General features: G+C 48.1%; 2 protein-coding genes across 3 annotated transcripts in view; one reads left to right on the top strand and one right to left on the bottom strand.

Annotated features, from left to right (window-relative positions):
• jarid2b (jumonji and AT-rich interaction domain containing 2b) overlaps window positions 1–18261 on the top strand; it is a gene marked incomplete in the record, with an annotated part of 46170 nt that extends 27909 nt beyond the window's left edge. Inside the window, 13 exon segments of the mRNA XM_062529135.1 lie at window positions 281–513; window positions 5520–6882; window positions 8702–9261; window positions 11565–11657; window positions 12228–12346; window positions 13582–13652; window positions 13981–14095; window positions 14597–14702; window positions 14862–15044; window positions 15518–15648; window positions 16262–16445; window positions 16801–16908; window positions 17318–18261. Coding sequence (XP_062385119.1) covers window positions 281–513; window positions 5520–6882; window positions 8702–9261; window positions 11565–11657; window positions 12228–12346; window positions 13582–13652; window positions 13981–14095; window positions 14597–14702; window positions 14862–15044; window positions 15518–15648; window positions 16262–16445; window positions 16801–16908; window positions 17318–17557 — 3506 coding nt within the window.
• A 2660-nt stretch (window positions 18262–20921) lies between these two features.
• Window positions 20922–26363, bottom strand: part of dtnbp1b (dystrobrevin binding protein 1b) — a 22799-nt gene continuing 17357 nt past the window's right edge. Inside the window, exons 2-4 of one of the 2 annotated variants that reach the window (XM_062529614.1) lie at window positions 25823–25978; window positions 22729–22872; window positions 20922–21534 (exon numbers count right to left, since the gene is read on the bottom strand). In XM_062529614.1, the coding sequence (XP_062385598.1) occupies window positions 21179–21534; window positions 22729–22872; window positions 25823–25978 (656 nt within the window). In that variant the 3' untranslated portion in view covers window positions 20922–21178. The remainder of the gene's footprint in view (window positions 21535–22728; window positions 22873–25822; window positions 25979–26363) is intronic. The other variant, XM_062529615.1, reaches the window with a different exon arrangement.

Here is a 26363-nt window from a genome sequence, read left to right as displayed (position 1 = left end):
ATGGTGTAAAACAGTGATTTATTTGCACGGCAGTTCGATGCCCGAGGCACAAACGTTAAAAACCTGGTTTACTATTGCTGAGCTACCGCCGGGTTTCGGAGAACAGCTCTGAGACAATCGCTCACACTCGGTATCATATTTCAACACACTTTAAGTCAATATCACACCGGAATTCTCCTTTAACTTGCACCTGTACGGCACCTGTGGTCAGTCTGAACTGTATTTCATATGTGCCTTATAAATGCGTTTGACTTACAGCACTTGCTTGCTTACTCCGCAGTGTTCAACGGCCACGGCAAGAGCCAGCGGGAGAGGGAGGCGCTGGCCCCCCCCACGGCGCGCTCGCGGGGCCGGGACTGCTCAGGGGGACGGGAGCGCAGCGAGAGGGCCGAGCGGAGGGACAGGGACGCCGCCGCCGCCACCCCCCAGCACGTCGGCGTCACGGCCAGGACCCCCAGCACCAACGCCACCGCCAACGGCGTCGCACACCGCAAAGACGAGCTCCGCAAGCAGGTAGGTGCCGTGTCCGCCTCACCCCACCTCTCTGTCTGTGGCTCGAGAAGTGTGTGTGTGTGTGTGTGTGTGTGTGTGTGTGTGTGTGTGTGTGTGTGTGTGTGTGTGTGTGTGTGTGTGTGTGTGTGTGTGTGTCTATGTGAACAGGTTTTGTTTATGTAGTTATGAAGGTGTGTGTGTCTCAGGGTAACGGGCCCCCTTCTCCTCATCTCGATTACAGGCACTCTTTAAGTACTTCATAAAACAGTACTCTCAGTACTGTGTTTGTGTGTGTGTGTGTGTATGTGTTAGTTATGAGAGATGATAGAGCTGACTTTATATGACCATTAACACAGCAGCTGACTGTTAAAGTCTGTATGAAATTGGTCCCCTTTTCTCTCCTCCCTCTCTCTCATTCCCTTTAGTATCTGTCTGTCTCCCTATACACATAATCAGGGCCTTGTTGCTGACGTGTCTGTCTCATCGGATACCTGTCTCTCTCTCTCCTTCTGTCTCTCTCTCTCCCCTCCTGTCTCTCTCTCCTCCTCTCTCTCTCTCCCCCTGTCTCTCTCTCTCCCCCTGTCTCTCTCTCCTCCTATCTCTCTCTCTCCTCCTGTCTCTCTCTCTCCTCCTCTCTCTCTCTCCCCCTGTCTCTCTCTCCTCCTATCTCTCTCTCCTCCTGTCTCTCTCTCTCTCCTCCTGTCTCTCTCTCTCTCCTCCTGTCTCTCTGCTGTGATCCCAGCTCTGTCATCTCCAAGTGCTGTTCTGCGCCTAATTAAAGCAACAATGGACGTGAAAGTGCAGGCTAGAGCCAAGACAAACTCACTGGAGGCTCAGGCCTTTGTCATCGCCGACTTTCCTGCCCGCTCTCTTTTCTATCTGCCACATCCTGTCTGCAGGATTAGTGTGTAGTGGCCTGCGTTTGAGTGTTATGTGTGGGTCCCGTGAAGTGTGTGTGTGTGTGTGTGTGTGTGTGTGTGTGTGTGTGTGTGTCAGAGTGAATATTGTGTGAGTGAAGCCACTGCTAAGCCCTTGTGCCCGATATGTAGCGTTATCACTATGCTCATGAAATGTCTCTCTCTCTCTCCCTCTTCATCCCTTTGACTCACTCGCTTCTCTCTTTCCCTCTCTCTCCCTCACTCTCCCTCACTCACTCTCACATACTCAAACACACACACACACACACACACACACACATACACACACACACCAAATACCTCTTCCCATTAATCACGGTCTATTTTCCTTATTTCATCTTTCTCTATACCGCCAGTGAAGGTGTTCAATGCAGACATATAGTTTTCTTAAATTAGGCAGATTATGATGACAAATGAAAGACGTTTCCTGTTCATTGTTGCTGGTGTGTGTGTGTGTGTGTGTGTGTGTGTGTGTGTGTGTGTGTGTGTGTGTGTGTGTGTGTGTGTGTGTGTGTGTGTGTGTGTGTGTGTGTGTGTGTGTGTGTGTGTGTGTGTGTGTGTGTGTGTGTGTGTCTGTTCGTTCGTTCCACCTATGGGCAGAGCTGCAGATGTTCCCTGTTAATCTTCCTGCCATTCTGCAGTGGGGCTATAGTAGCTCATGATGTCATCCAGGACACACACACACACACACACAAACACACAGAGCCCTGCCCACATACTTCCTCCCTCCTGTGCCACCCAGAGCCCTCTCCAGAGGCCAGTGTGCCGGGGTTGGCTGTGTGCATTGTTGCTCTTATTGTGTGGATCTGGGTGTGTGTGTGTGTGTGTGTGTGTGTGTGTGAGAGAGAGTGTGTCCTTGTTGTGTGGCTCTGTATGGGTGTCGTGCGTGTTCTGTATTTGCGGCCGTTCACTGTGGCTTTTCACAATGTTCTATTTCTGCTGTTTGGTGTGGCGTCTAGTTCTGCTTTGGGCTGCTTTTGGAATGACTGTATTCTCCTGCTGCGCACGTTCTGACTAGACGACTCGGAGGCTCGGTTCCGTCGGGAACAAATCTCTCCTGTCTCTCACTTCCTCCTCTGGTCCACCTCACGTCTCACTTCACCATCCCACACACCACCATCCATCTCTCTCTCTCTCTCTCTCTCTCTCTCTCTCTCTCTCTCTCTCTCTCTCTCTCTCTCTCTCTTTCCCTTTGTCTCTCTGTCTCTTTCTCTCTCTGTCCCTCTCCTCTCTCTCTCTCTCTGTCTTTCTCTCTTCGTCTCTCTCTCCTTCTCTCTCCCCCCTCTCTGTCATTGTTCCTCTGCTCTGCTTCCTGCTGCTCTTTAAAATTGGGTGGGGGCTGGGATGCTTCATGGGTTGTTGCACTATATCTCTTTCCCACCCTCCCTCCCCCTCTCTCTCTCTCTCTCTCTCTCTCTCTCTCTCTCTCTCTCTCTCTGTGCTACCACTCCTCCCCTGCCTCCTGTGGCAGACCCAACTCTTCCGGTGGAAGTGTGATTGAGCTCATGTGTGCGTTCGCTGCCGCCGCCGCTGCGATTGCCATAGTGTCAGTGAGCCCCCTAGTGGCCGGAGGAGGCAGTGCCTCAGCCTTAGAGAGGCTGCTCAGACGCACCCTGCCGAGACCGACCCTACGCCGAAGGAACAGGAGCTCTGCTGTTCGCAGACTTTAGACGAAGAGAACGAGAGAGAAAGAGAGGGGCAGTATGGGAGGCATTGGGTTGAGGAGAGAGGGGAAAAAAAGAGGGCGAGTCGGTAATGTTTTCGCCCGAGCAGGCGTGCGTGTGTTCAGAACTGAAAAAGATGGCAGTCGGACAAGTCGTTTGGACATCTGTCTTTTGCCATGTGTGTTTGTGCGTGTGGCTCAGAGGAAGCGGAGACAGACATCACGCTACATTGGGCGACTACCTGCAGAGCCCATCCATCACCACAGCCTCAGGGGCCAGGGCCTGTCTGCACCATCTCTTTTCCACTCTTTCTTTCTTTCCCTCCCTCTCCACCTCCGTCCTCTCTCCACCACTCTCCTGTCTTTTCCTCTCCTGCTTGCTGTTCTCATCTCCTCCGTTCAGGCTTCTGTCCATCTATCTATCTATCTATCTATCTATCTATCTATCTATCTCTCTATCTTTCCCTTTCTCTCCCCCAGCCATTCTGCCTCCCCTCCCTCCATCTTCTTTGTGACAGGCGTGAGGAAGGATTGATGGAGAGGTCACATTTCTCTCCTCTTATCTTTTAATAGCCTCCCTTTGTGTTGGGCCGCACCTGATGGCAACACAATACAAAGCCCCTGTTCTGCTTCAAAGGCCCAGACTTCCCTCTCTCTCTCCACACACACACACATTTACATACATCCTGTGTAAAGGCCTAGACACTCTGTCCCACACCCATGACACCTCCCCCCCCCCCCCACCCCACCCCCGCCCAACCCACACACACACACACACACACACACACACACACCCCATTAGCAGCTGTTTCTAATGGAGCCCAGAGGAAGTGAGTGTTGTGAGGTCTGTGTGATGCTCTTCACCTAGTAGCACTCAGTCCAGTGTGCTGGGGAGTAACGGGGGCCGATGGGAAAGAGAGAGAAAGCGAGACGAGCCAAAACCCAAAACAAGGGCATGTGGGCTCACGCATTGGCACACACACACACACACACACACACACACACACACACATAGGCCTCTTGATACAGTCTGCCTGGGCAGATCTGGGACAGAGACAAATGGAGACACTGAACCCAGACAGTAATTTGAGGAGACGTTTGGAGTGTGTGTCTTTGCCGGCACGTGTATGTGTGTTTGTGTGTGCGCCTTGTCCTGTGTGTGTGTGTGTGTGTGTGTGTGTGTGTGTGTGTATGTGTGTGTATGTGTGTGTGCCTTGTCCTTTGTGTGTGTGTGTGTGTGTGTGTGTGTGTGTGTGTGTGTGTGTGTGTTTAGTGACATGCGGCAACCAGACACCCCTAGCAGGACTAATGGAACCCTCCGAGGTCACGCCGTGCCCACACTTCACTTTTACTGCGCGCTCCAAAACCCCCAAGCCCTCGCCGTAAAGTTTTATTCCTCTTAGCTTAACCCGCATCTCTGCTCCCCGACACTCTGGCGAAGCCCTGCGCCGGGACTGGTGGGGGGAGGGCCCGGGGCCAGCATACTCTCAACACCACAAGAAAAAGAAAGAGCGAAAGACGCAACAGAGGAGCGAGGGAGGGAGGGAGGGAGGAGAAAAAAAAAGAGAGAGAGGGAGAGAAAAAGAACTGGGCCAAGAAAACAATGTGAAGTGAGCAGTCTGGCCCTCCGTCTGCAGCAGGCACGGGATAGGCCCGTTCCCGCAGCAACGGCGAGCCAATGGGAGCGCGGCTGAAACCCTAGCCCCGTCCCGGCTGGCTCTTGATGTTCAGCGGGGGTGCTCAGATGTGCCGTGCAGCACAAGGCTTTTATTTGGGGGCATTAGAGGCGGAATTAAAGAGCTTTCGGAAACCAGAACAAATAAAAGTTGACTTTGTGTTCCGTTCTGCAGCGTTCCGAAGCCGTAAAGCGGAGTCTGGAGGCTTCTAAAGGCATTCGGAGAAGCAGCTGGCTCCGAATGAAACGACTCGCGGGGTCCCTCTGGTTTGGGAGGGTTTTTTGGGAGCATTGTTGTGGTCGTGATTGTTGTGTACTGTAGTATGATTTTTTTTTTTTTTTTTTTTGTAGCCTGGAAAAGCTTTTGAGTGTGTGGTGGCGAACGTAATTGGTTTAGTGTGTCGTGATCCGTCATGTGAGCGTGCGGTTTTGTTTCATGTCTGTTGTTTTGAGAATGTGATTGTAATGTTTGAGGGGAAGTCTGTTGATTTTTGATTGAAAGGAATCCTTCAGAGGCCCTGGCATATTCCCAAAACATTTTAATTCACCATTTGCCGTGTGTGGGTGGAACATGCAGGGCTACCTAAACAGAATCAGTGTGACATATTAGTTTTAATGAAGTGTTTCTTTCTGTAGCCTTCTGAATCCTGCTGTTTTCACAGTTGAAAAGCTATAATGTTACTATAATGTTACTTTAATGTTATTTTAATGTTACTGTACTGTTTTGAAGCTTGTTGTGACCCCATATTCGATCTGTCCTCCCCTCTCCCAGGTGTCGAAAGTGAACGGGGTGACCCGCTCTGCCCAAGGGGGCGCACACATGGCTGGTGCCAAAAAAGCGAAAGACTTCCGACTGCCGTCCAAAACTGTGAAGTACACAGCCACCGTGACCAAGGGCCACGTCACCTACACCAAAGCCAAGCGGGACCTGGTGAAGAAAACCAAACTGAACCACAGCAAACACTCATCTTCGTCGTCATCTTCGTCGTCGTCATCGTCGTCGTCCTCCTCGCCCCTGCCCTCGTCCGCCGCTGCCCTGCGTCTGCACACAAACAATCAGCCTCAGCCCCCCCTCTCAGGAAAAGCCCAAAGTAGCAATGCAAAAACACGGAAACAGGTGCTCGCGTCCAACGGGCTGCAGTCCCAGCCTCCGGCCAGCGGCGGCGCCGTCAGGCTCAACGGCCGGCTCAACGGGCAGCTCGGCGCCAAGGACGAGAGGGGCCACGGGCGCGAGGGCCTGCGCCACTCCAAGAGGCGCCTGGAGGCCGCGGCATCGTCGGGAGGTCCCCCGCCACGGGAGCGCGCCTCTGTGCCCTCCGAGCCGCCGTCGGTGACCGCCACGGCGCCCTCTTTAGGGCCGGAGGAGCCGCGCGGCCTCTCCCCGTCCCCGTCCGCCGATACAGCCAAGAAGCTGAAGCTGCAGCCGAGCCCGCTGGAGACCCGCAGCCGCAAGGCCGTCTCTGCGACCGCGCTGCCCAGCGGAGGGGGCGCGTCGGCGGCCACGGCAGCCCCGGTGACGCCCCCTCAGGCGGTGGAGCCCCCTCAGCCCGCGCCCCCTCCGCCCGCCACCGCCACCCCCACGGCACCCACGCCGGCCGCGCACCCCCGCACCCAGCCCGAGCGCCAGCGGCCCAAGCGGGCGTCCGCCGGCAAGCTGATGCTCCTGCGCCAGGCCCAGCAGCGGGCCTCGCTGGCATCAGCCGCCGCCCACCACCACCACCGCTCCACCTCTACCTCAGCCGGCGACCCGCGCGGCGACCGCGACCGCGAGAGGGAGAAGGAGCGCGAGCGCGAGCGCGAACGGGAACGCGAGCGGGAGCGCGAGAGGACCCGCGCCGGCCTGGCGGCGCTGCCCGAGGCGGCCGTCTTGCGCCCGGGCCCGCGCGAGTTCCAGGACCCGCTGGTGTACCTGGACGCGGCGCGCGAGCGGGCCGAGCCCTCGGGCCTGTGCCGCGTGGTGCCGCCGGCCGACTGGCGGCCCGAGTGCAAGCTCAACGACGAGATGCGCTTCGTCACGCAGGTGCAGCGCGTGCACAAGCTGGGCCGGCGCTGGGGGCCCAACGAGCAGCGGCTGGCCTGCATCAAGAGACACCTCCGATCTCAGGGCATCCACATGGACGAGCCGCCCATCATAGGTGACCACTCACTCCGTCCCCTCTGCTCCTCCGCACAACATGGTCCTTTCCACCTCTTAAAAGAGTTGACTCTTCAAATGAATGTGTTGAAAGTAACACATTGTGTGTTTAGAGAGGGACAACACAGTTTGTGTTGTTTCCAACACACTGCTTTTGTTAATTGTTAATGAAAACAACACAACTTGCGCTGTTTTTTCAACACATCTCTGTGTCCAGATAGGGACAACTCAGTTTGTGCTGTTTCCAACACATTTGTTTTAAGAGTGTGGGTTTGTCTTGTACAGTCATTTCCTGTGTATTAGCCGCATATTGTGTAAGCCGCAGGACAGTGTTTTATGCAAGGTAAAAGAAACAAAGGCATATGAATACCATATTAACTACCCCCTGTGTATTAACTTCATAGCTGAAGAAATTTTGCAAAATCAATGCATAAGCCATGGCTAACAGTTGGGAAATTACGGTAGAGCTTGATTTGAGGAGTGTAGGCTATGTCTCACCAAAAACAAAAAATTGTCTTTTCAACCATTGAAAACCTACCTGCTTTTCGCCTCGTAATGTATTCCATGGTGGCAGTCTGCCATGATGGTTTACTAATACTGTAATTATTTCAAAATAAGAGTTGTCTGGCATATCTCGCACTGCAATTGGACACGAGGAAGTAGTCCTAATAAATGTAATCATGCGTTGCTGCCAAATACCAATTATGGCACGTTGATGCAGAACTGAATGGGAGGGGAAATAGCCGTTCGACTCCAATTCGGTGTCTCCCATAAATTGGCTGTCACAGTGCATTTGCACTCCGGCTGCCTGGAGCGGCTTTACAAGCTCCTAAAGCAGACGCTCTTAAAGCCATCTCCCCTCACGCCGCTCCCGTCGCCGCCGCTTATCACCGAGCTCTCTCCAGGTTATGGAAGAGAAAATAAATGTTTATTGAGCCGGGGTGGATCGGAGCCGTATCAGTCCTGCGGAGGCATTAAACTAGCGGCCGATTGACCCGCGGAGCTTCCCTGGCTTGGCGCTGAGAGAAAAGGCCGGCTCTGAGGAGACACCTGTCGACCGTTATCTCCATTGAAATCATTCAATCATTCAATCATTCAGAGCTGGGGAAAGGTGTTGCAAAAGGGAAGTCTTAACAGACAGACACTTATATTGAGCTTGTAACAGTTAAGTGGCGGAATATTAGTCTGCAGGGATGAAACTGTGTATGTGTGTGTGGATTGGGTTGCTGGAGTATTATTATATAGTATGAAGAGCTCTTCTCCAAAATGCTATCTTCACCATTTTAATACATTTTCATAAATCAATTTACCTATTCAATTTATTTTGTTTTCCAAGTAATTTCAGTAGAACTGTAATTGGGTTATTGTTAATTGATTTATCTTTACTCAATCAAAACAACACAACTGCACTTTTATTGATATTACGCAGAATTGCACAATTAAATAACATGACTTTATTAATTCTTCCTTATTAATTTGTATAAATTGATAAAAAAAAATTGAATTTATAGCGTTTTGGAGGAGCGCTCCTTCATCTATTGCACACACTGACACCTGTTGACTGTACCTCCCTCTTTACTCAATCAAAACAACACAACTGCACTTTTATTGCTATAACCCGAAATGCACAATTAAATAACATGACTTCTTCTTCACACACAACTGACACCTGTTGACTGTACCCCCCTCTTTACTCTATCAAAACAACACAACTGCGCTATTATTGCTATAACCCGAAATGCACAATTAAATAACATGACTTCTTCTTCACACACAACTGACGCCTGTTGACTGTACCCCCCTCCCTCCCCCTCCCGCAGGTGGCTGTGAGGTGGACCTGGCGCGCTTCTTCCAGCTGATCAACGACATGGGCGGCATGCAGCAGGTGATGGACCTGAAGAAGTGGAGCCGGCTGGCCGACCTGCTGCGCATCCCGCGCTCGGCCCAGGACCGGCTGGCCAAGCTGCAGGAGGCCTACCTGCAGTACCTGCTCTCCTACGACTCGCTCGCCGCCGACGAGCGCCTGGCCCTCGAGCGCGCCGTGCTCGCCGAGAAGGAGGCGCTGGAGCGCCGGCGAGGCCCGCTGGAGGGCCAGCTGGACCCCGCGCCGGCACTGGCCCTGGCCCGGTACGAGCCCAAGAACGGCCTCCTGCCGGCGATGGGCACGCCGCGCAACGGCTTCCGCGTGGCCACCGGCAAGGAGTCGGACTCGTCCCCGGTCAAGGCCGGACGCCGGAGGCTATTTGCTCAGGAAAAAAGGGATGCCGTACCAGACGGAGAAAAGAAAGAGCAGGAGGAGGAGGAGGAGGAGGAGGAGGAGGAGGAGGAGGAAGGGGGGAACAAAGGAGTTCTCAGCGAACAGCACAAGTGTGTGTACAAGGTGAGGTCACGAGATCAGGAAGCTCCGCTGCCGTTGTCGCTGTGTGAAAGGGAAAGGATTCAGGTTTTAGAGTTTGTTTCTGTACAAATACAAGAGTGAGGTGATTCAGGAATGTAAGACGTCTTGCTGAGGTTGGGAACTGTGTTTGAATTACATTTTTTTGTCAGGGTCGTGAAAGGGAAACGGACACTTAATTGCAGTCTCTAATAGCGCAGTGTTCTTCTCACTGGGTCTGCCGATAGATCAGCTCCCATGTTTATTTAGATTTATAAAGCACACACTCAGACACTTTCTCTCTCTCTTTGCCTCTCTCTCTCTCTCTCTCCCACACACACACACACACACACACACACACCATCTGTACACGCCCACAGTACTGAGAGCCTGCAGAGCCTCATCATTGCTCCATGGTGTTAATGGCCTGGATCTCTCCAGGCTCGTCTGGTAGAGCAGCAGACAGAGATGCAGAGTACAGAGCCCTGACATCTGACATCAGAAGATCTGGAAGTGCCTCAGTTTCTACCCACCGATGGAATGAGACGTTGTGGCAGAGGAGGAGAGGAGAGGAGAGAGAGAGAAAGAGAGAGACTGTCTAGAGTTATGTAGTCATGGCTGAAATGAATAAGGTTCAGTTTGTCTCTCTCTACCTGTCGCTCTCCTGTCCCCCCTGTCTTCTCCTGCCTCCTCAGACAGTCTGCAATCTCTTCTTGGGTTTACACGTTGCAGTTAGCTAGTCCGAACATGAGCCATATGCACATTGTTCCATACGTACATTGTTCCATACGTACAGTATGCAGGCATTCTAAGGCACCTGGAGGTCTTCGTGTGCGTATAGAAAAGGCACTTCCGCATGTCATGAGTTGCAGATGTGTTTGTGATTCTTGCCATGTGGAGGGAGGGTGCCAGAGGAGTGAGTGGTACAGAGCCCTGCAACATGCCAACATGCCCTCGCTGTGCACACGCACACACACACACACACACACACACACACACACACACACACACACACACACACACACGCCATGCCCTCGCTGTGCTCTCTCTCTGCTGAGCAGGGTTAGTCTAAATCATGTCCAGCTCTTCAGGTCCTTTGGCCAAATCGGCAGTACATAGTAAACAAACACACACACACACACACACACACACACACACACACACACACACACACACACACACACACACACACACACACACACACACACACACACACACACACACACTCTCACTCTCTCTCTCTCTCTCTCTCTCTCTCTCTCTCTCTCTCTCTCTCTCTCTCTCTCTCTCTCTCTCTGTCACACACAGACACACACACACGCTTACACAAGCTCACATCTGACTATCTATTTTTCATTTTTCATTTTAGTTTTTTCGACTGTAATGCAATACTGTAATGTAATGTAATCAGTCCCAGCTGAGCCCCGTTGTTAATGAATGATTTGCGGTGCTGCTGATTGAAGAAGGCAAGAGAATGGAAAGAGGCTTCTGTAGGCTGACACACACACAAACATACTCTCACACACACACACACACACACACACACACACACACACACACACACACACACACACACACAAGCATACTGTACACACACACACACACACACAGTGTTGCATACTGCAATAACTAAATCACTGTAGAGAAAATCATGAACAGAGGCCTTACTGTGAAATAGGCAGAATTATGTAAAAAAGCAAAGGCAAGAATCTCCTCCATTTTCCAAACGCTATTCCATGGATATTTTCTGATGAGAATATGCAGCATCAAACACACAGAAACCTTGTGAGTCTTTCATACTCACATTAAGAAATCTTTCACTGGTACAAACATACACAAACACAGGTCTTGGTAGATTTGTTTACAAAATGTCTGAAAGACAAAGCAATATGCTATTGGAAGAGTAGCTGATTAAACAACTAGCATAGCTAGCTATCTCCTGAAAATGAGCTCAACATAAAGGTCACCTTGGGCCCAAAAGTATACTCCCATAGAGGATGTGTATCTGTTTTATAGACATTGTGTCCTGTGATTGCCTGTGTATGCTGCTTGTTTGTGTTGCTTGGCTGGGTGTGTTTATCCATGACTGTGGACAGATGGTCTATTTTTTTCTTGTTTACATGATGTGTCTTTTGTTAAAGCAGTGTTCGTAATGTGTGTGTGTGAGTGAGTGGGTGCGCAGTTTCACCATTTAAAAAAAAAAAAAAAAAACAGGCGGTGTGATTATGATAGCTGTGTGTGTGTGTGTGTGTGTGTGTGTGTGTGTGTGTGTGCTGTATGCCTCTCACACTTGTTTGCATACTTTACAGGGAAAATCAGTTTCGTTGACGACCTTCTACAGAATAGCCAGGAACACCATGAACATGTGCTTTAACAAGGAGCCAGCTGCGAGTGAAGTGGAGGTAGGTGAAGGGAGCTCTTTTATTTTATCCTCATGTTGCATTTTAAAATTACTTGAGGTACCGAAGTGCATTTAAAAAAAAAATAGCCTCTCACATTTTAAGACTGGTAAGAGTGGAAGTGCTAGACTGTACTAGTATCAGACTACAAACGTGTGTGTGTGTGTGTGTGTGTGTGTGTGTGTGTGTGTGTGTGTGTGTGTGTGTGTGTGTGTGTGTGTGTGTGTGTGTGTGTGTGTGTGTGTGTGTGTGTGTGTGTGTGTGTGTGTGTGTGTGTGTGTGTGTGTGTGTGTGTGTGTGTGTGTGTGTGTGTGTGTGTGTGTTCCTGGTGCCTGCTGTTTGAAGTGAGATTATTAAAAGTAGATTTTTTACTTCCTGGGTCAGGTTTCTGTCTGGAGACTGGTGTCTCTGTGTGTTGTGTTTTATTGCAATCTCCTCTTACATAGCCTGAGTTGTTTTTACCGTTCTCTGTGTCTCTGAATCAACACGGCTGTCTTTTTCTCCCACTCTCTCTTTCTCTCTTTTTCTCTTTCTCTCTCTCTCTCTCTCTCTCTCTCTCTCTCTCGCTCACAGCAAGAGTACTGGCGGATAGTGGAGCAGAGGGATTGCCACGTGGCGGTGCATTATGGGAAGGTGGACACCAACACCCACGGAAGCGGCTTCCCTGTGGGAAAATCAGAGCCATTTTCAAAGTGAGAGACGCGCCTGCTGTGCAGAGAGCTCCGCTCTAAGCCCCTCCGCTCCAGACACTCTCTCTCCCCTCCTGTCCTCTGTCTCTCTCCCTCTCTCTCTCTCGCTCCTGTCCTCTGTCTCTCTCCCTCTCTCTCTCTCGCTCCTGTCCTCTGTCTCTCTCCCTCTCTCTCTCTCGCTCCTGTCCTCTTTCTCTCTCACCACGTCTGTCTCTCACGTCCGCTCAGCCAAACCGCATGTGTTCTTTGTCTTCTGGCCGTCATTGATTTGTCTTTGTTTTCCCTGTCTCCCTCGTCATCTCATAGGTGTACTCACTCACACACACACACACACACACACACACACACACGCACACACGCACACATGCACACACACACACACACAAGCACAGAGGTTCCTAACTGGAAAGGCCGCTGAGCTTATGCATGTGACATAATTGCGGTGTGTGATGGCACCACATCAAAGGGTAGAGTGGAGAAGTGACTTGATTTGCGTGTATGAGCTCGTAGGAAGTCCCACTTATGTGGTGGAGATAAGAATGTGTGTGCATGTGCTTATCAATCAACCAATTACAAAATATATTCAGGTGCTTCATAAGGTATTCTCACCTGTGGTTAACATTAACATTAACGATAAACTCACCTGTTAGTGCTCTAGTTATCGTAAGGGTTTAAAAATGCCCATCTTTGTTACACATGCTTCTTTGTCCCTATTTTCTTTCCATTTCTTTCTTTCTCTTTTTCATTTTTGTTTTTGTGAATTGTTGTCTCTCTTTCTGCCAGTTGTAATCTATGTTCCTCTATCTGTTTCTCTCTCTTTGTTGGTGTGGGTTCTAGTTTAGTCATTTTCTCCGGGGTTTTTCTTAACAGTTGCATTCAGTGTCATGCAGCTCTTTGAAGTCTGCTGTTATCTAGTGAACCAGTCTGCAATTCCACCTGTTTTGAACAGGACTAAAGATGTGTTATCAACAAGAGGGCGTTGCACGCATACCTGAAATGTAGAGTGACACACCCACTCCTGTTCACGGGGGGCGGGGGGCAAACTATTTTTTGGTTCCTGCTCTGAAAAAAAAACATTTTTCCGGTTCTGAGTCAATTTGTATTTAGTCAAATGTTCCAAACGATCCCGCGTCTGTACCATGAGCCAGAATGGAGCCAGTTCTATGTGGGTGGAAAAGTTCCTGTGTCCTGGTTCTCTGTGTCCGTTATGAACTTTTCTGTCTTGGTCTTTCTTTTAGGCATGGATGGAACCTTACAGTCCTTCCCAATAACTCTGGGTCCATCCTGCGACATCTAGGTGCTGTACCAGGTGAGTCTGACAGCCTAAAACTACAATGTGCAGCACTGCCAATCCAATCAGTTGTCATTGCAAAAGAGAGGTTTTGTTTGTCTCCCGCCCGCAACATGTTGATCTTAATACCAATTTGTTTACCCTAAGTTTAAGGAAAGCTTTCATATCAGTCTTCAAAAATGCTTTTAGTGACATGAATTGCCATTGCAAAAGACAGGTTTTGTTTGTCTCCCGCAACATGTTGATCTTAATACCAATTTGTTTACCCTAAGTTTAAGGAAAGCTTTCATACCAGTCTTGAAAAATGCTTTTAGTAACATGAATGTCCCTTCGTCTGTGTCTCTAGGGGTGACTATTCCCTGGCTGAACATTGGCATGGTCTTTTCTACCTCATGCTGGTCTCGAGACCAAAACCGCCTTCCATACATTGATTACTTACACACTGGTGCTGACTGCATTTGGTAAGTACTGCAAATGGAGCCCTCTCTGCCATCCTTATAATGCCAGCTGTAGACGACCATGTAGAGGAGACTGAGAGCAGACAGCAGGAGGCAGTGCTGGATTAGAATACAGGCCAGAGAGAGTGTGTGGGTGTGTGGGTGGGTGTGTGTGTGTGTGTGTGTGTGTGTGTGCGCGCTCATGCACGTGCGTGACTCATCAAAAACACAGCCTGTTGCCTTGGCAACGCTGTTAGTAGAGCATACATGCACAGATGATGAAGCTAGCAGTGCAAATGGTGCCTTCCCTCAGACTGTTTAAAATGGTCTACACACACACACACACACACACACACACACACACACACACACACACACACGCACAGACACACACACACACACATGCACAGATACACAGAGAATTGTGCTTTGCTTTGCTACACTGCCACTACCAAAACCAGTCACACATGCTGTCTCTTCATACACACACTTGCACACTTGGTCTGATGATGCTTTTGGTTGCAGGTATTCTGTTCCTGCTGAGGAGAAGACAAAGCTTGATAAGGTGGTGCACAGACTTCTGCAGGCCAATGGCACTCCAGGTCTAGAGATGCTGGAGAGAAACGTCATGGTAAGGCACACACACACACACACACACACACACACACACACAAATACAGATGGCATGAGTGCCAATGATAGTATGAAGGCTAAAACACTCCCACACGATTTATGAGATTGTGCATATTTTCTTTCTGTGTGTTTATCGGCGGCCATCTTTTATTTCCAGATCTCTCCAGAGGTGCTATCCCGTGAGGGCATCCGGGTGCACCGGACGGTCCAGCAAAGTGGTCAGTTCGTCGTCTGCTTCCCCGGAACATTTGTCTCCAAAGTGTGTTGTGGCTACAGTGTCTCTGAAACGGTGCACTTTGCCACCCCCCAGTGGATGAACCTGGGATATGAGACTGCCAAGGTAAAGCAATAAAACCACCCACACTCTCAAAATCACAGACAGTAAAGTAAATAGACTTGAGATCGAGCCAGTATCCATATTCATCACAGACTTACTCACACACACAATTAATGCACTTGTCCCACAAAGAACAGTAATTTGCTCAGTAATTTGTATTCTCTGCTGCCATCTGTTGGATACACATTGACATTCTCTGACAAACCACATCATGAGCAGACTATTGACACTTATCCTACAAATAACTTAAAGCTTTAATGACTGATCATTGTGGTGATATTCTTTAAGGCTATTTTTATTACATAAATATATTTAGACAGTATACTGTAAATGATGTATGTGTTAATGTAGATGTGTAAATGTATGTGTTTTACACAAACATCTATGAAGAACTGTCTTTGCTGACTACATGTCACTGCTCTGTCGATATGTTCTGTTTGATCTCGTGCCTGAGCCCATTCTGTCTTGGTTGTCAGGATCTGAAATGCCGGCGCATCGCCAAACCTTTCTCCATGGAGAAGCTTCTCTACCAGATCGCCACAGCTGAGGCCAAGCGTGAGAATGGGGTTCTCCTCAGTACAATCTCCACTCCTCTCAAAGATCTCAGGTGTGCAAAGAAAGCAGCCAGGCCCACACAGTTGAATGATGCCTTTATTTTGAGTAAAAGTCTGTTAAAGGTGGACTATGCAAGTTTTCTCCAGCTTAATTTGCCTTAACTGATCAGCTTCAGAGTCATCGGAATGGTTATTTGACTTATTCGGGGTTGAATGATGGCTGTCTCGCTTCCCCTTAGCGCCTGTGAGCAGAAAAAACATGCTTGCAAGTTTGTGCCACCGGGCCGGTTACACTGACAAACAGAAAGTCTCCAGCCTCGCAATCATGCTCATGAAACGACAGACTGATTGAGGAGCGTTGTAAAATATACACGCTAAAGCTGTAGGGGAAGCTCTGCAGCGAAACCGGCGAGCGTTAAATGAGAAAACAGCAAAGAATTGGCCAAACCTGCATAGTTCCTCTTTAAAAGGCTCATTTGCATGGCATCCTCAGAGGTTTTTATACATGAATTAAAGACATATATTAAAGATTAAAGACATATTAAAGATTTATGGAGCGTTCTCAAGGGTTGGTGATTGAGCTTGGGTCCACTCTCGGATCCACGCCAAGTGTTCTCATGTCCCGTTCTAAGGGGTTCTAAAGTGCTCTGTTGTTCCCTCCTGTAGGAACGTAGAGATGCGGCAGCGGAAGGAACTCTACGAGGCTGGGCTCCTGTCCTCCGCCCGCTACGGTACACCGGACAACAACCAGTCGCCCGGCGACAGCCGCAAGAAGCCCCGCAAGTGGCTGGCCCTGGAGTCATCAGAGCGGCGCTGCCAAACCTGCCAGCACCTGTGCTACCTGTCCATGGTGAGCCAGACACACGCGTGGACATTCATGCATGCATAGGCTCTTCTTACACATACCGTAATTTCCCGACTCTTAGCCGCGGCTTATACATTGATTTAGCAAAATTTCTTCCGCTATTAGGTTAATACAGGGGGGCAGTTAATATGGTGTTAATATGCTTTGGTTTCTTTTAACTTGCATAAAACACTGTCCTGCGGCTTATACACAATGTGGTTAATATGCAGGAAATGACTGTATGTCTAATCAGGATCTTGTAGCACTGAAGTAATGTTTATTAACCTCTCCCTTGCCTTATCTATCTCTGTCTCTCTCTCTATTTTTTTTTTCTTTCTCCCTCTCTCTCTCCTTCACCCAGGTGGTGCAGGAGAATGAGAATGTGGTCTTCTGTCTGGAGTGTGCTCTGGACTATGTGGAAAAGTACAAGTCGTGCCGTGGCCTGAAAATGATGTACCGCTACGATGAGGTATGGAATCATGCATCAGTTCTGTCTGTTGTCGACTCGTTTTGGCTCTTAAGTCATTGAAACGAAAAGTAAACGGATGACTACAGTAACCCACAATAGAACTCAAACTCCAGTAAAACTTTGAGTTGATTTCCAGTCAAAATATGCCACAAAGTCTGCACCATTTCAAATGGTTTGATGTATGTTACAAGCCTTGCAACACCCTAACATGTTTTGCTGAGGGACACTTGTCACCTGAACTATAAATGGGCTTTTGCAGTGTAGCTGCTTGTGGTTGTCTACAAATGATGTTCATAATTCATCTCATCATGCTTTTGTTTTTCTTTCTGCTCTTCATCCATCCTCCTCCCTTCTCCTCTCCTTTCCTCTCATCTCTCTCCTCCTCTCTCCTCCTCTCTTCTCCTCTCAGGAGCAAATCAACAGTCTGGTGAATCAGGTATGTGGGAAGGCTATGGTGAAGAGCTCCGACAACTGCAACAGCCCCCCGGGGTCTGGCAAGGCAGGGGCCAAGCGGGGTCCTCGGAAGCGCGCCACCACCGTCGAGGTGTCCCTGTCGCGCCTGTCCCCCAGCACCCCCACACCTCCCAGTGCCACACACCTGCCCAAAAACAACACACACCTCCCCAAGAGCACCGCGCTTGTGTCCTGAGCAGGCGCCATGTTGCTTTTATTTAAAAAAAGACACTCTGTTACTCTGAAATCCAAATGTCCCTTTTTGATGGCTCAGTTTTTCTCATGTTTTTTATTACAGTACTCCCCCCCCCCCCCCTTCCCCAGACACACATACACCTCCCCAATAGTAGGGCATAGTCTTGCTGATTTTATTTTTTTCGTTTGTTTGTTTATTTTCCTTATCTGGAATTAGCAAGCTGCCTTTTCTTTGCACTAGTGTGAAAGATGTTTTTGGAAAGTTTTTTTTTTTTTTCTCTCTCTCTAAAGATGCTTTATTTAGATGAGTTTAGCATTAAGTGTCCTGGTCACAGTTCTACATCCCATCCCGGCTCCCCCCCAGCCCTAACCCTTCCCTAACCCTTCCCTAACCCTTCCCCAACCCTTCCCTAACCCTTACCCAGCCCCATAGACTGCAGATACACTCAACCAGAACTGTGATCCTTGGCACGTGAAAAAGGTGCTCTTTTCCTCCTCTTCCAGTATGACCGAAATCGACTCAAAGAATCACAGATGTCTGTCTTTCACTCGCGTTCTCTCCTCCTCTCCCTTTGTAAACTTCCTGTTTGAATTGATGTGTACGTTTGGACTTGTTCGCTTTCCCATTCGCTGAGGAGCTCCTCGCTGTAGTTGGCCGAATGGGAACTGGGTAAAGTAGGATTCCAGCCAGCTGAGATGAAACTTGAAGGTTGGGGGTGGGTGGGGGGGGGGGGTTGGGGGGGTTGCTTTCTGGTTTTATTTTAAATATGTTGAGGCTTTTGAAATGATGTCTGTCCATCTCTGCTTTTAAGTTTTGCTATGATTTCTATTGTATGTCCTTTGGCAGATAAGGGCAAAAAAGAGTGTCCCTGGTCATTCATTGCCATGGTGACCAAGTGAGGCAGGATAGAACGGAGTGAGTTGAAACTGTGCCTGATGTGTAGTGAGGAAAGACTGAGCTAGGAGTAGATTTTTTTTCTGATGGTGCTATTGGTTACTTACTGTATATCAATACAAAAGAAAAACAGAATAATGAAAAACAAAAAAAGAGGAGTGGCGGCCTCCTCTCCCGGAAGGCTAGACTCCGTCTTGAGATGTGCAATCATGGTAACATTCCATAATTCCAGTCCTCTAGTTTTCGTACCTGTTCCAGTCGACAATAATTATTATTATATATTATTATTACTATTGTTTTTTTTTTTTGCATTTTCTTTCTTCAACTGTTTTTATTGTTTGGTGTTCTGATGTACTTTCTCAAGTAGAGCCACTAGTCAAAGGGTGCAAAATGTGAAATGAGCGGCCAGGTCTATATCTTCTTTTTGTCTAGCTTTTCATATTTTTGCCCTTTTTTGTTTTGCTTTTTTTGAGTGCGTCCCAAATGATTTTATGGAAAAAAATCAACTCAAGAGGAAGAAGAAAGATTGAAAGAAAGATAGAAAGAAAGAAGTCAACTTTTGTACATATTTCTGTAAATGTCTTTAAATACTTGAGCCTTTTGTGTGGGATGGGGTGTGGTTGGGGATTGTAGGGGAGGGGGGCGATGGGGGGACGATGGAAGAGAGAGGGCAGCAGTGCGAAGGAAACGAGAGATGAAGAAAAGCCTTACCTTTCTGTCTCTTCATCTGGGCGAGTCCAACGCTTACAGGGTTGCTCCAATGACAAGCGTGTGCGTGTGCGTGTGCGTGTGCGTGTGCGTGTGCGTGTATGTGTGTGTGTGTGTGTGTGCGTGTGTGTGTGTGTGCGTGTGTGTGTGTGTGTGTGTGTGTAAGTGCGGGCGTGTGTAAGTGTGTGTGTGTGTGTGTGTGTGTGTAAGTGCGGGCGTGTGTAAGTGTGTGTATGAATGTGTGTGTAAAATTTAAGTGCTGCTTACATCACTGAGACAAAGGACATGGAGAGTAGCAATGCCCCCCTCCCTCTCTCTCTCACCTCCTCCTCCTCCCCCCTCCCACTTATTTTTGTTTGTCTTTTTTAGCTTTACTTTTTTAAAGAAAAGGGAAAATACCTGCAGAAAAAAAAGAGAAGAGAAGAGAAAGAGGTTTTTACATTTTCATTACTGAAAATTCAACAATTTTAGTAGCTACTCATGTTGCACTGAGTGTTCCAGTGAGGTGGAGAGAACCTATGATCTTGTCTGTTGGTGATCGTCCTTCACAGCTGACTGACCTGTTTTAGGATTATTTAATGAAAAAAGCAGTCAGGTGTTTTTCAGCAACAAACAACCGTAAAAAAAGATGTGGTCGTCCAACTTTTATGGCCTTATGATGTATTTTATTCAGTCTTTTGACCTTTTATGATTTTGTTCTTGTGTTTTTTTTTTGTTTGGATTCTTTCCTCTACATTTTAAGTTGCTCCTGATCTGGCAAAGTTAATTTATTGGCACTGCATCTGAAAGCTTTCCCTCCATATGGGAAAGGTCTCATGTTGGATTTTATTGCCAGTGTTTTTATTTTCCTTTTTTTTTTTTTTTTTTACTTTGTTCATGTTTGTACTTAAGGGTTAATAAAAAAAAAAAAAAAAAAAACATTTTACTGTCAGTGCTTTTCACATACGGTGTCTGAATGTGTGTCACAGGGATAGGGAGAGGGATTGGACAGTGAGTAGGGCGGGGGTGGCCAGGGAGGGGGGGATGATGAAACCGCACTGAAATCTCTCTGTGGTGTTGCCCCTTTAACTTCCACTCTCCAAACAGTCAATCTTCTGTTTTACTTGCTTGCAGAGGCGAACGATTCTGGATTCAGAAAGTAAAAGTGCTACCACATATTTATTCCAACCATTCACTGAGCCTGTTGATTTGAATTGTAATGGGTAAAGTAAACCTGTGTTGAGTGTATACTGTAGGTAGACCCAAACATGGTGGTTGTTTTTCATTTTCCATCACTGCTGCTGATTGTATCCTTAACCATGCCCGTTAGTGATCTCACTTGAAAACACACACACACATACACACACACACACACTGTATACAGGTGGATCCCATTGCGGTAGTTAACTCCCAGAACTGTTAGCAGGATTGTGTACAGAAGAGTTACTCTTTCCTAACAGGTGATCCCCTACATGCTACATAGACACATCTCATTGCTCTTGAGCTGTGTACCGTAATTTCCCGACTATTAGCCAGGGCTTACACATTGATTTTGCAAAAATCAGCTATGAGGTTAATACAGGGGGGTAGTTAATATGGTGCTAATATGGGTTTGTTTCTTTTAACTTACATTAAACACTGTCCTGCGGCTTATACACGATGCAGGAAATTGCTATACATGTATGATTTACCCAATGCAGAGGCTGAGACCAAGAACACTGTATAGTGTATCCACACCAGTGGGGTTGGCGGACACTGGTATAAACACAAATAAGGAGGAGTGTGGGAGAAAAGACATTTATTATCCCCAGGCACTGGGTCAGAGGTTTGGAGTGCGGTCAGAATATGGGACACAATGTTTACAAAAATTAAAAGGAACGATCACCATCAGTAAATGTGGGAGCCATCCCGTGGAGAAGTCCATCTGTCTGTCCCAGATCCACAAGTGCATGTCAGGCAGTCTTAAAGTATATAGGCTTATTTTGTGTTTGTGTGTGTGTGTGTGTGTGTGTGTGTGTGTGTGTCACTTCACTGGTCCCCTTACGTGGTCTGGATGCCGTTCCCTTCCCCGTTCTTCACTGTCTGGCTAGCTGACAGCGACGTGGATGTGGATGCCATGGCAACGGTCCTGTTTCCCCCTCTTCCTCGAGGCGGCCTCTGCGCTGACCGGGCGCCGGACAGGCTCGCCGCTCCTTGCGGCTCCTCTTCCTCCTCCTCGTCCTCCTCCTCCGCCTCCTCGTCGTCGTCCTCCTCCTCCTCCTCCTCCTCGCCCGCCTCCGTGTCCTGGCTGGCCGAGTCGGTGCAGGTGGAGGAGAGCGAGGAGAGCTTGTGCCGCAGCTCGGCCTGGGTGGGCACCTGCAGCGTGATCTCCGTGGTGAAGGACTCCACGTCCGGATCTGAGGCCACAAACAGACACAGCAAGACATGGGAGGAGATGGGACAGGAAGGCTGAGTCAAGGTCAAGAGTTTTTTTTTTTTGTTATTGTCGTTCCAAACAACCGCTTCTGGAAGTTCAGTGTGGAACGAAATTGTGTTCTCCAGACGAGCCAGCACCTAGGTTTAGTTAATTTAGTTCATTCCAGTAAGTAAACATCCTTGTCTACTGAGGTAGCTGATTTCACTCAGATTCACAAATGTAGAATCGTGGAGGACAAAAATGGGGGCATGGAGCTCTTCACTCCACCAAACCCTGTTCCTGTCCCCGTAAGTAGGTAGCCCATCTGCCTGAGGTGTGTGCTGGCTGCTGCCGGTAAGAGAGAGGGGTCCCGTAGCTTGACTGAGTTGTTTGCTAGCTAGAGATGTGTGGCATCTCCTTTACCAGAAACTGAATTAGAGCTGATTTCACAGAGATCGGTCTTCCTGTCTAAGGGATAATCAAATCAGAAGACTCGGCTAGAAGCGGAGAGTCATGTCATAGGACTGTGGGAAGATGGGTGGCTGTGACCGGTGTGAGGCAAGCACAGCTCCAGTAATGTTTTAACCCCTCTTGCGCCATGATTGGTTACAACCACAACTCCAGCAGTGTTATGAATTCAGAGGGCTAGGTTCCAGTGTATGTCTTTGACAATCTAGTAAGCCTTAACTTCGAAGTAGACTTGACAGACTTACTGATTCCACCTACAGTAGTTTAGTTAGTGAGTCAAGAGCCTGATGGAACTAAGAAAAATACTCTGCATTCCAACACAGGAATCCATCTTTTCTCAAGACTGAAAATGGGAAAACATCTTGACCAGAGTACATTTCACATCACATGGTCACAGTACTAATCAGATATCCACAGTACGAGTAATTGGTCCAGCAAAATTGTAAAAGGTTGTGTAATGCTTGAGGAAGTAATCAGCACTGATTATGGGCTTAGTATACAGTAAGAATATGGATGCAAACAAGCAATTTAAATGTGAAGATTAATGGTTCAGTAAAAATACATTTTAAAGGTGCAGTATACTGTATATGCAAAAAGCCAAAGGACACCATGTCATACAGTTTAATCATCAACTGGTATTCTGTATGCAAGAACAAGTTATAGCATCACATGCTGTAAGCTAATCACATCTGACCACGATTAGAACTATAGTTCAGTTGTGTCCTACCGAGCAGTGGTGAAGCGACACTGTTGTCCTCCCCTCCAGAGTTGAGGAACACGTCGAGTGCCTCATGGTCAGATATGTCCATCAGGTCCATCTGTTCCAGCATGTCCACATTCACCTCCATAGAGGACATGCTTCCTATTGGCTCTGCCCAGCACAAAGAAGACACCACAGTATGAGCTCCTGTTATGTAGGCTACAGTAGACTAGCCTGTAATGCAACAGCAAGGATTTGAGTCCAGGAAAGTCCTAAACAAAAGCTTGGCCAAATAGAAAGGATTGGTATAACTATCCTCCTTTAAACAACTATCTTGTTTATTTGAGAGAAAATAAATCTAAATCTAAAGTTCAGATGTACGTATGTAAAGGATGAGTATGGATTCAGAATCTGTCTTGAAATAGCTCATCAGTGTCAGTCTGAGTGCCATATTACTACATGGGACTGTATGTTTTCTCTATTAGTGAGCTTATAGCCAGCTAATACCACCTCGTCCACTGACGGATTAATGTGTACTGCTGCCTAGCTAAAGCATATTTTAAATAGAAAAAGAGAATACTCTGGTGATGAACGTCACTTTATGTGAGTCTCAATTTTACAGACTGTACTATTTTATTGCCTTTAGATTCCATTGGCCTTTCTTGCCCTCCAACTGAGGCTCATCAGAGCCACACAAAACCATCCGCCTTTCAGCTTTAAAACTCTGTGTGTGCTGAAGATGACCTGTTTCAACATGTCACTCCTCAGCCTCCATCTCTCTCTCTCTCTCTCTCTAAGACTGAGGCTCGGCCCTCTGAGACCTGCACCACATACAGGAAGGGACCTTTCAGGTGTCCTGGAATCATGACCTTGCAGACAAGAAGCTCAGCGGTGCATATGCGTAAGCGCATGCATCACCAACACACACACACACACACACACACACACACACACACACACACACACCAAGAGCAAGGGGGTGCTGTGGAGGTGAAGGAACATCGTACCTCAAGGTAGCGGGACAGCAGGGAGGCCAGGAAGGAAAGAGAGGGGAGCTGTTAGTGCCCTTCCTGCACTCTCTCTCTCTCTCACTCTCTTACACACACACACACATACACACACACACACAAGTTCTCTTCACTCTCTCATGACAGTCATTCACAGACAGAAATATACAGGAGGGCAATGGGGGCTGGTGGCCTTCGTGTATGTATGATCAGTGTATACTTCACAAATTACTGCACACAAATGACATTCCTGGTAGATTGCAATTTGTGCCTCTTAAAATGTTCACATGTATGCCTATTTCTATAGAGCCTCCTCACTCATCCAGTGTGTTTTCAACACGCCATCCTTCAGAAACGAGGGTAGAACAAGGAGAAGGAATATAAAGGAAGGGAACAAACATTCAGATCATGTCGTGCGAACAGCCTCATCTATCTGCCGCAGTCACACTCATAGCTTTCATTTGAGATGTACGGTAAGGTACTTTAGAAATGAGTCACTTGGAGAACAGGAGTAGTTCATCTTTACTAAGGGCAAGCAGGTAACTCTTTGAGTCTTTCCATTTTGTGTAAAAATTGCTCTTTCTCTGCAAAGGTATTTGCTGGACATGCTTTTTGTGTCCCCTCAAGATTCATTGTCACGTGTTTCCTTTGGAATGTGATGGTGCGGATTCTCTACAGGACACCACTGTGATGTGGGTGAATGGTGGGACCCATTGTCAAGTGAATGAGCATGGACTATTTGATAGCACTGATTTGTATTCAGAAAAGGTGTGACTGATTGGGAGCGCCTGAGGCTTGAAGCACAAAAGGAGACGCTGAAGATGTGAGGGGGAGAGCACATGGTTAGGACTCCACTGTCCGTTGGTGCAGGTGAGGGTCGCTCACAATTGTTAGGGATTGTCAGTTAGACAGAGCATCATATAAGGGAACTAAAGCACATGTTAGCAGTGCGACGCGGCAAGAACTCCGTTGTTTTTAACGGAGCAAAGCTCACTAGGAACGTCTGCCGCGCGGCTGTCGCACAGGGTTAGGGGACAGTTCTAAACTCCTGTGCGTCAAGCCCACACTGCTGAATGCCGTGTCCGGTGGGCGCCGGCCTTTAGTCATGCCTGTTGCTGCCTCCTGTAAAGAGTAAGGGCCCGGCCGGGAGAGTGGACTAGCAGCATCTGGTATCACTGTGGGGATTCTTGGCATGGGGTGAACAACTCTTATGACGCTGTTCTGTTTTTTTCCCCTGAGGATTAAGATAGGCCCTCGAACGCAGACCCCAGGGGGGATTGTTGCCGACCGACACTCTGTGTGTGTGTGTGTGTGTCTCTCTCTCGATCTTGTGTGTGAGAGAAAGTGTGCATGCTTTTTTTGAGTGTATCGCCATGAGGAAGGCAACAGCGATTAGTGAGGTAGTTAGCTAACAGTGTATTCATATGCTTTCTAGTTCTGGTTGGGTTGCAGTGCTTCCAGTGTGCTTTGATTAAGTGGTCTGCAGTGCTTCCTGTTTAGAGGGTTTTGGATTGTTGAGTGATTGGCAGTGTGCCTTTTATTTACTAAGTGTGTGACTTCAGTTTAAAGGAGCATGTGTTATTCTGGTGTTGTTTGTGGCCCCTTACCTCTGTGACCCTCTCCACTTTTTTAAAGTAAGAAACTAGTCAATTAATTAATAAAAACAACTATGAGTTTCTACACATCACACATGATGTTGTAGTGATCATTCACAGGCTCTGATATTTACCACAGTTTTCTGCAAGGTCTTTAAAACCCACTTTTATTACACTACGATGCAAGTGTATATCATTATATATCATAATCATTCATGTATATTCATGTGTACTGCAGGTACTTCCAGGGCCTTTGAATGGAGGCATGTGTTTCCTGCAGGTCTTCTGCTATGACTACCTATTGGACTCTTCTCATTAGTAATTTTATCTATCCTCCCTTCGTTCCTTCCTTGGTCCTCCAGCTCGTTCCCACTGATCTATAAAAGAATGATGGGGCGGCAACGATGGGAAAGTCTATCCAGTGTTCTTTATAGATCAGTGGGAACGAGCCGGAGGACCGAGGACCCAGGATCGAGGTTGAGAAGGGGCCATAGCAGCGTTGCAGTCGTTGTTCCTCACCTCTCCTCTCGGTGATCTGCAGGTAGCCGGTGGACAGGTACTGCTCCACGTCCTGTTGGAACGCCTCCTCAAAGAACTTCTGCCTGTCCTTCATCTTCACCTGCTGCGGGTGCTCCGCCTCCGGGACCCTCTGAGCATGCTCGGAGTCCAGCTCCGCTGGGATGGAGGAAGGACACGGAAGCAGGTACACATGTAAGGGGAGCGAAAGCACAGGCAGAGAGCCGATAGGAATCAGAGAGGAACCAGCAATGTCACTGATTAAATATTCATCTCATGGCCATCTGTAGAGTAAACAAAATGGTAATGATGTTTGTACTGTATTAGAGCGCCACAAGGGGAATATCTCTCTCCTATGCAGAGGATGACTCAGACTCAGCCTTTATTGACCAAACAAAACAATGAACCAGATTGGCTGTACTGTATAAGTATCTCCTTGTGCAACCCAGAACACAGCTGATGCTCCTTTTAAATGAGGCTGGTATACTGAAATGGAACCCTGCTCTCTGACCTTGGTGGTTGTTCTTGTTGTTGAATCAATCCA

The sequence above is a fragment of the Sardina pilchardus genome, chromosome 24 (assembly GCF_963854185.1).
Source record: "Sardina pilchardus chromosome 24, fSarPil1.1, whole genome shotgun sequence".
Taxonomy (NCBI): domain Eukaryota; kingdom Metazoa; phylum Chordata; class Actinopteri; order Clupeiformes; family Clupeidae; genus Sardina; species Sardina pilchardus.
The sequence above is the reverse complement of the archived record's forward strand: the minus strand, read 5'-3'. Positions and strand labels throughout refer to the sequence as shown.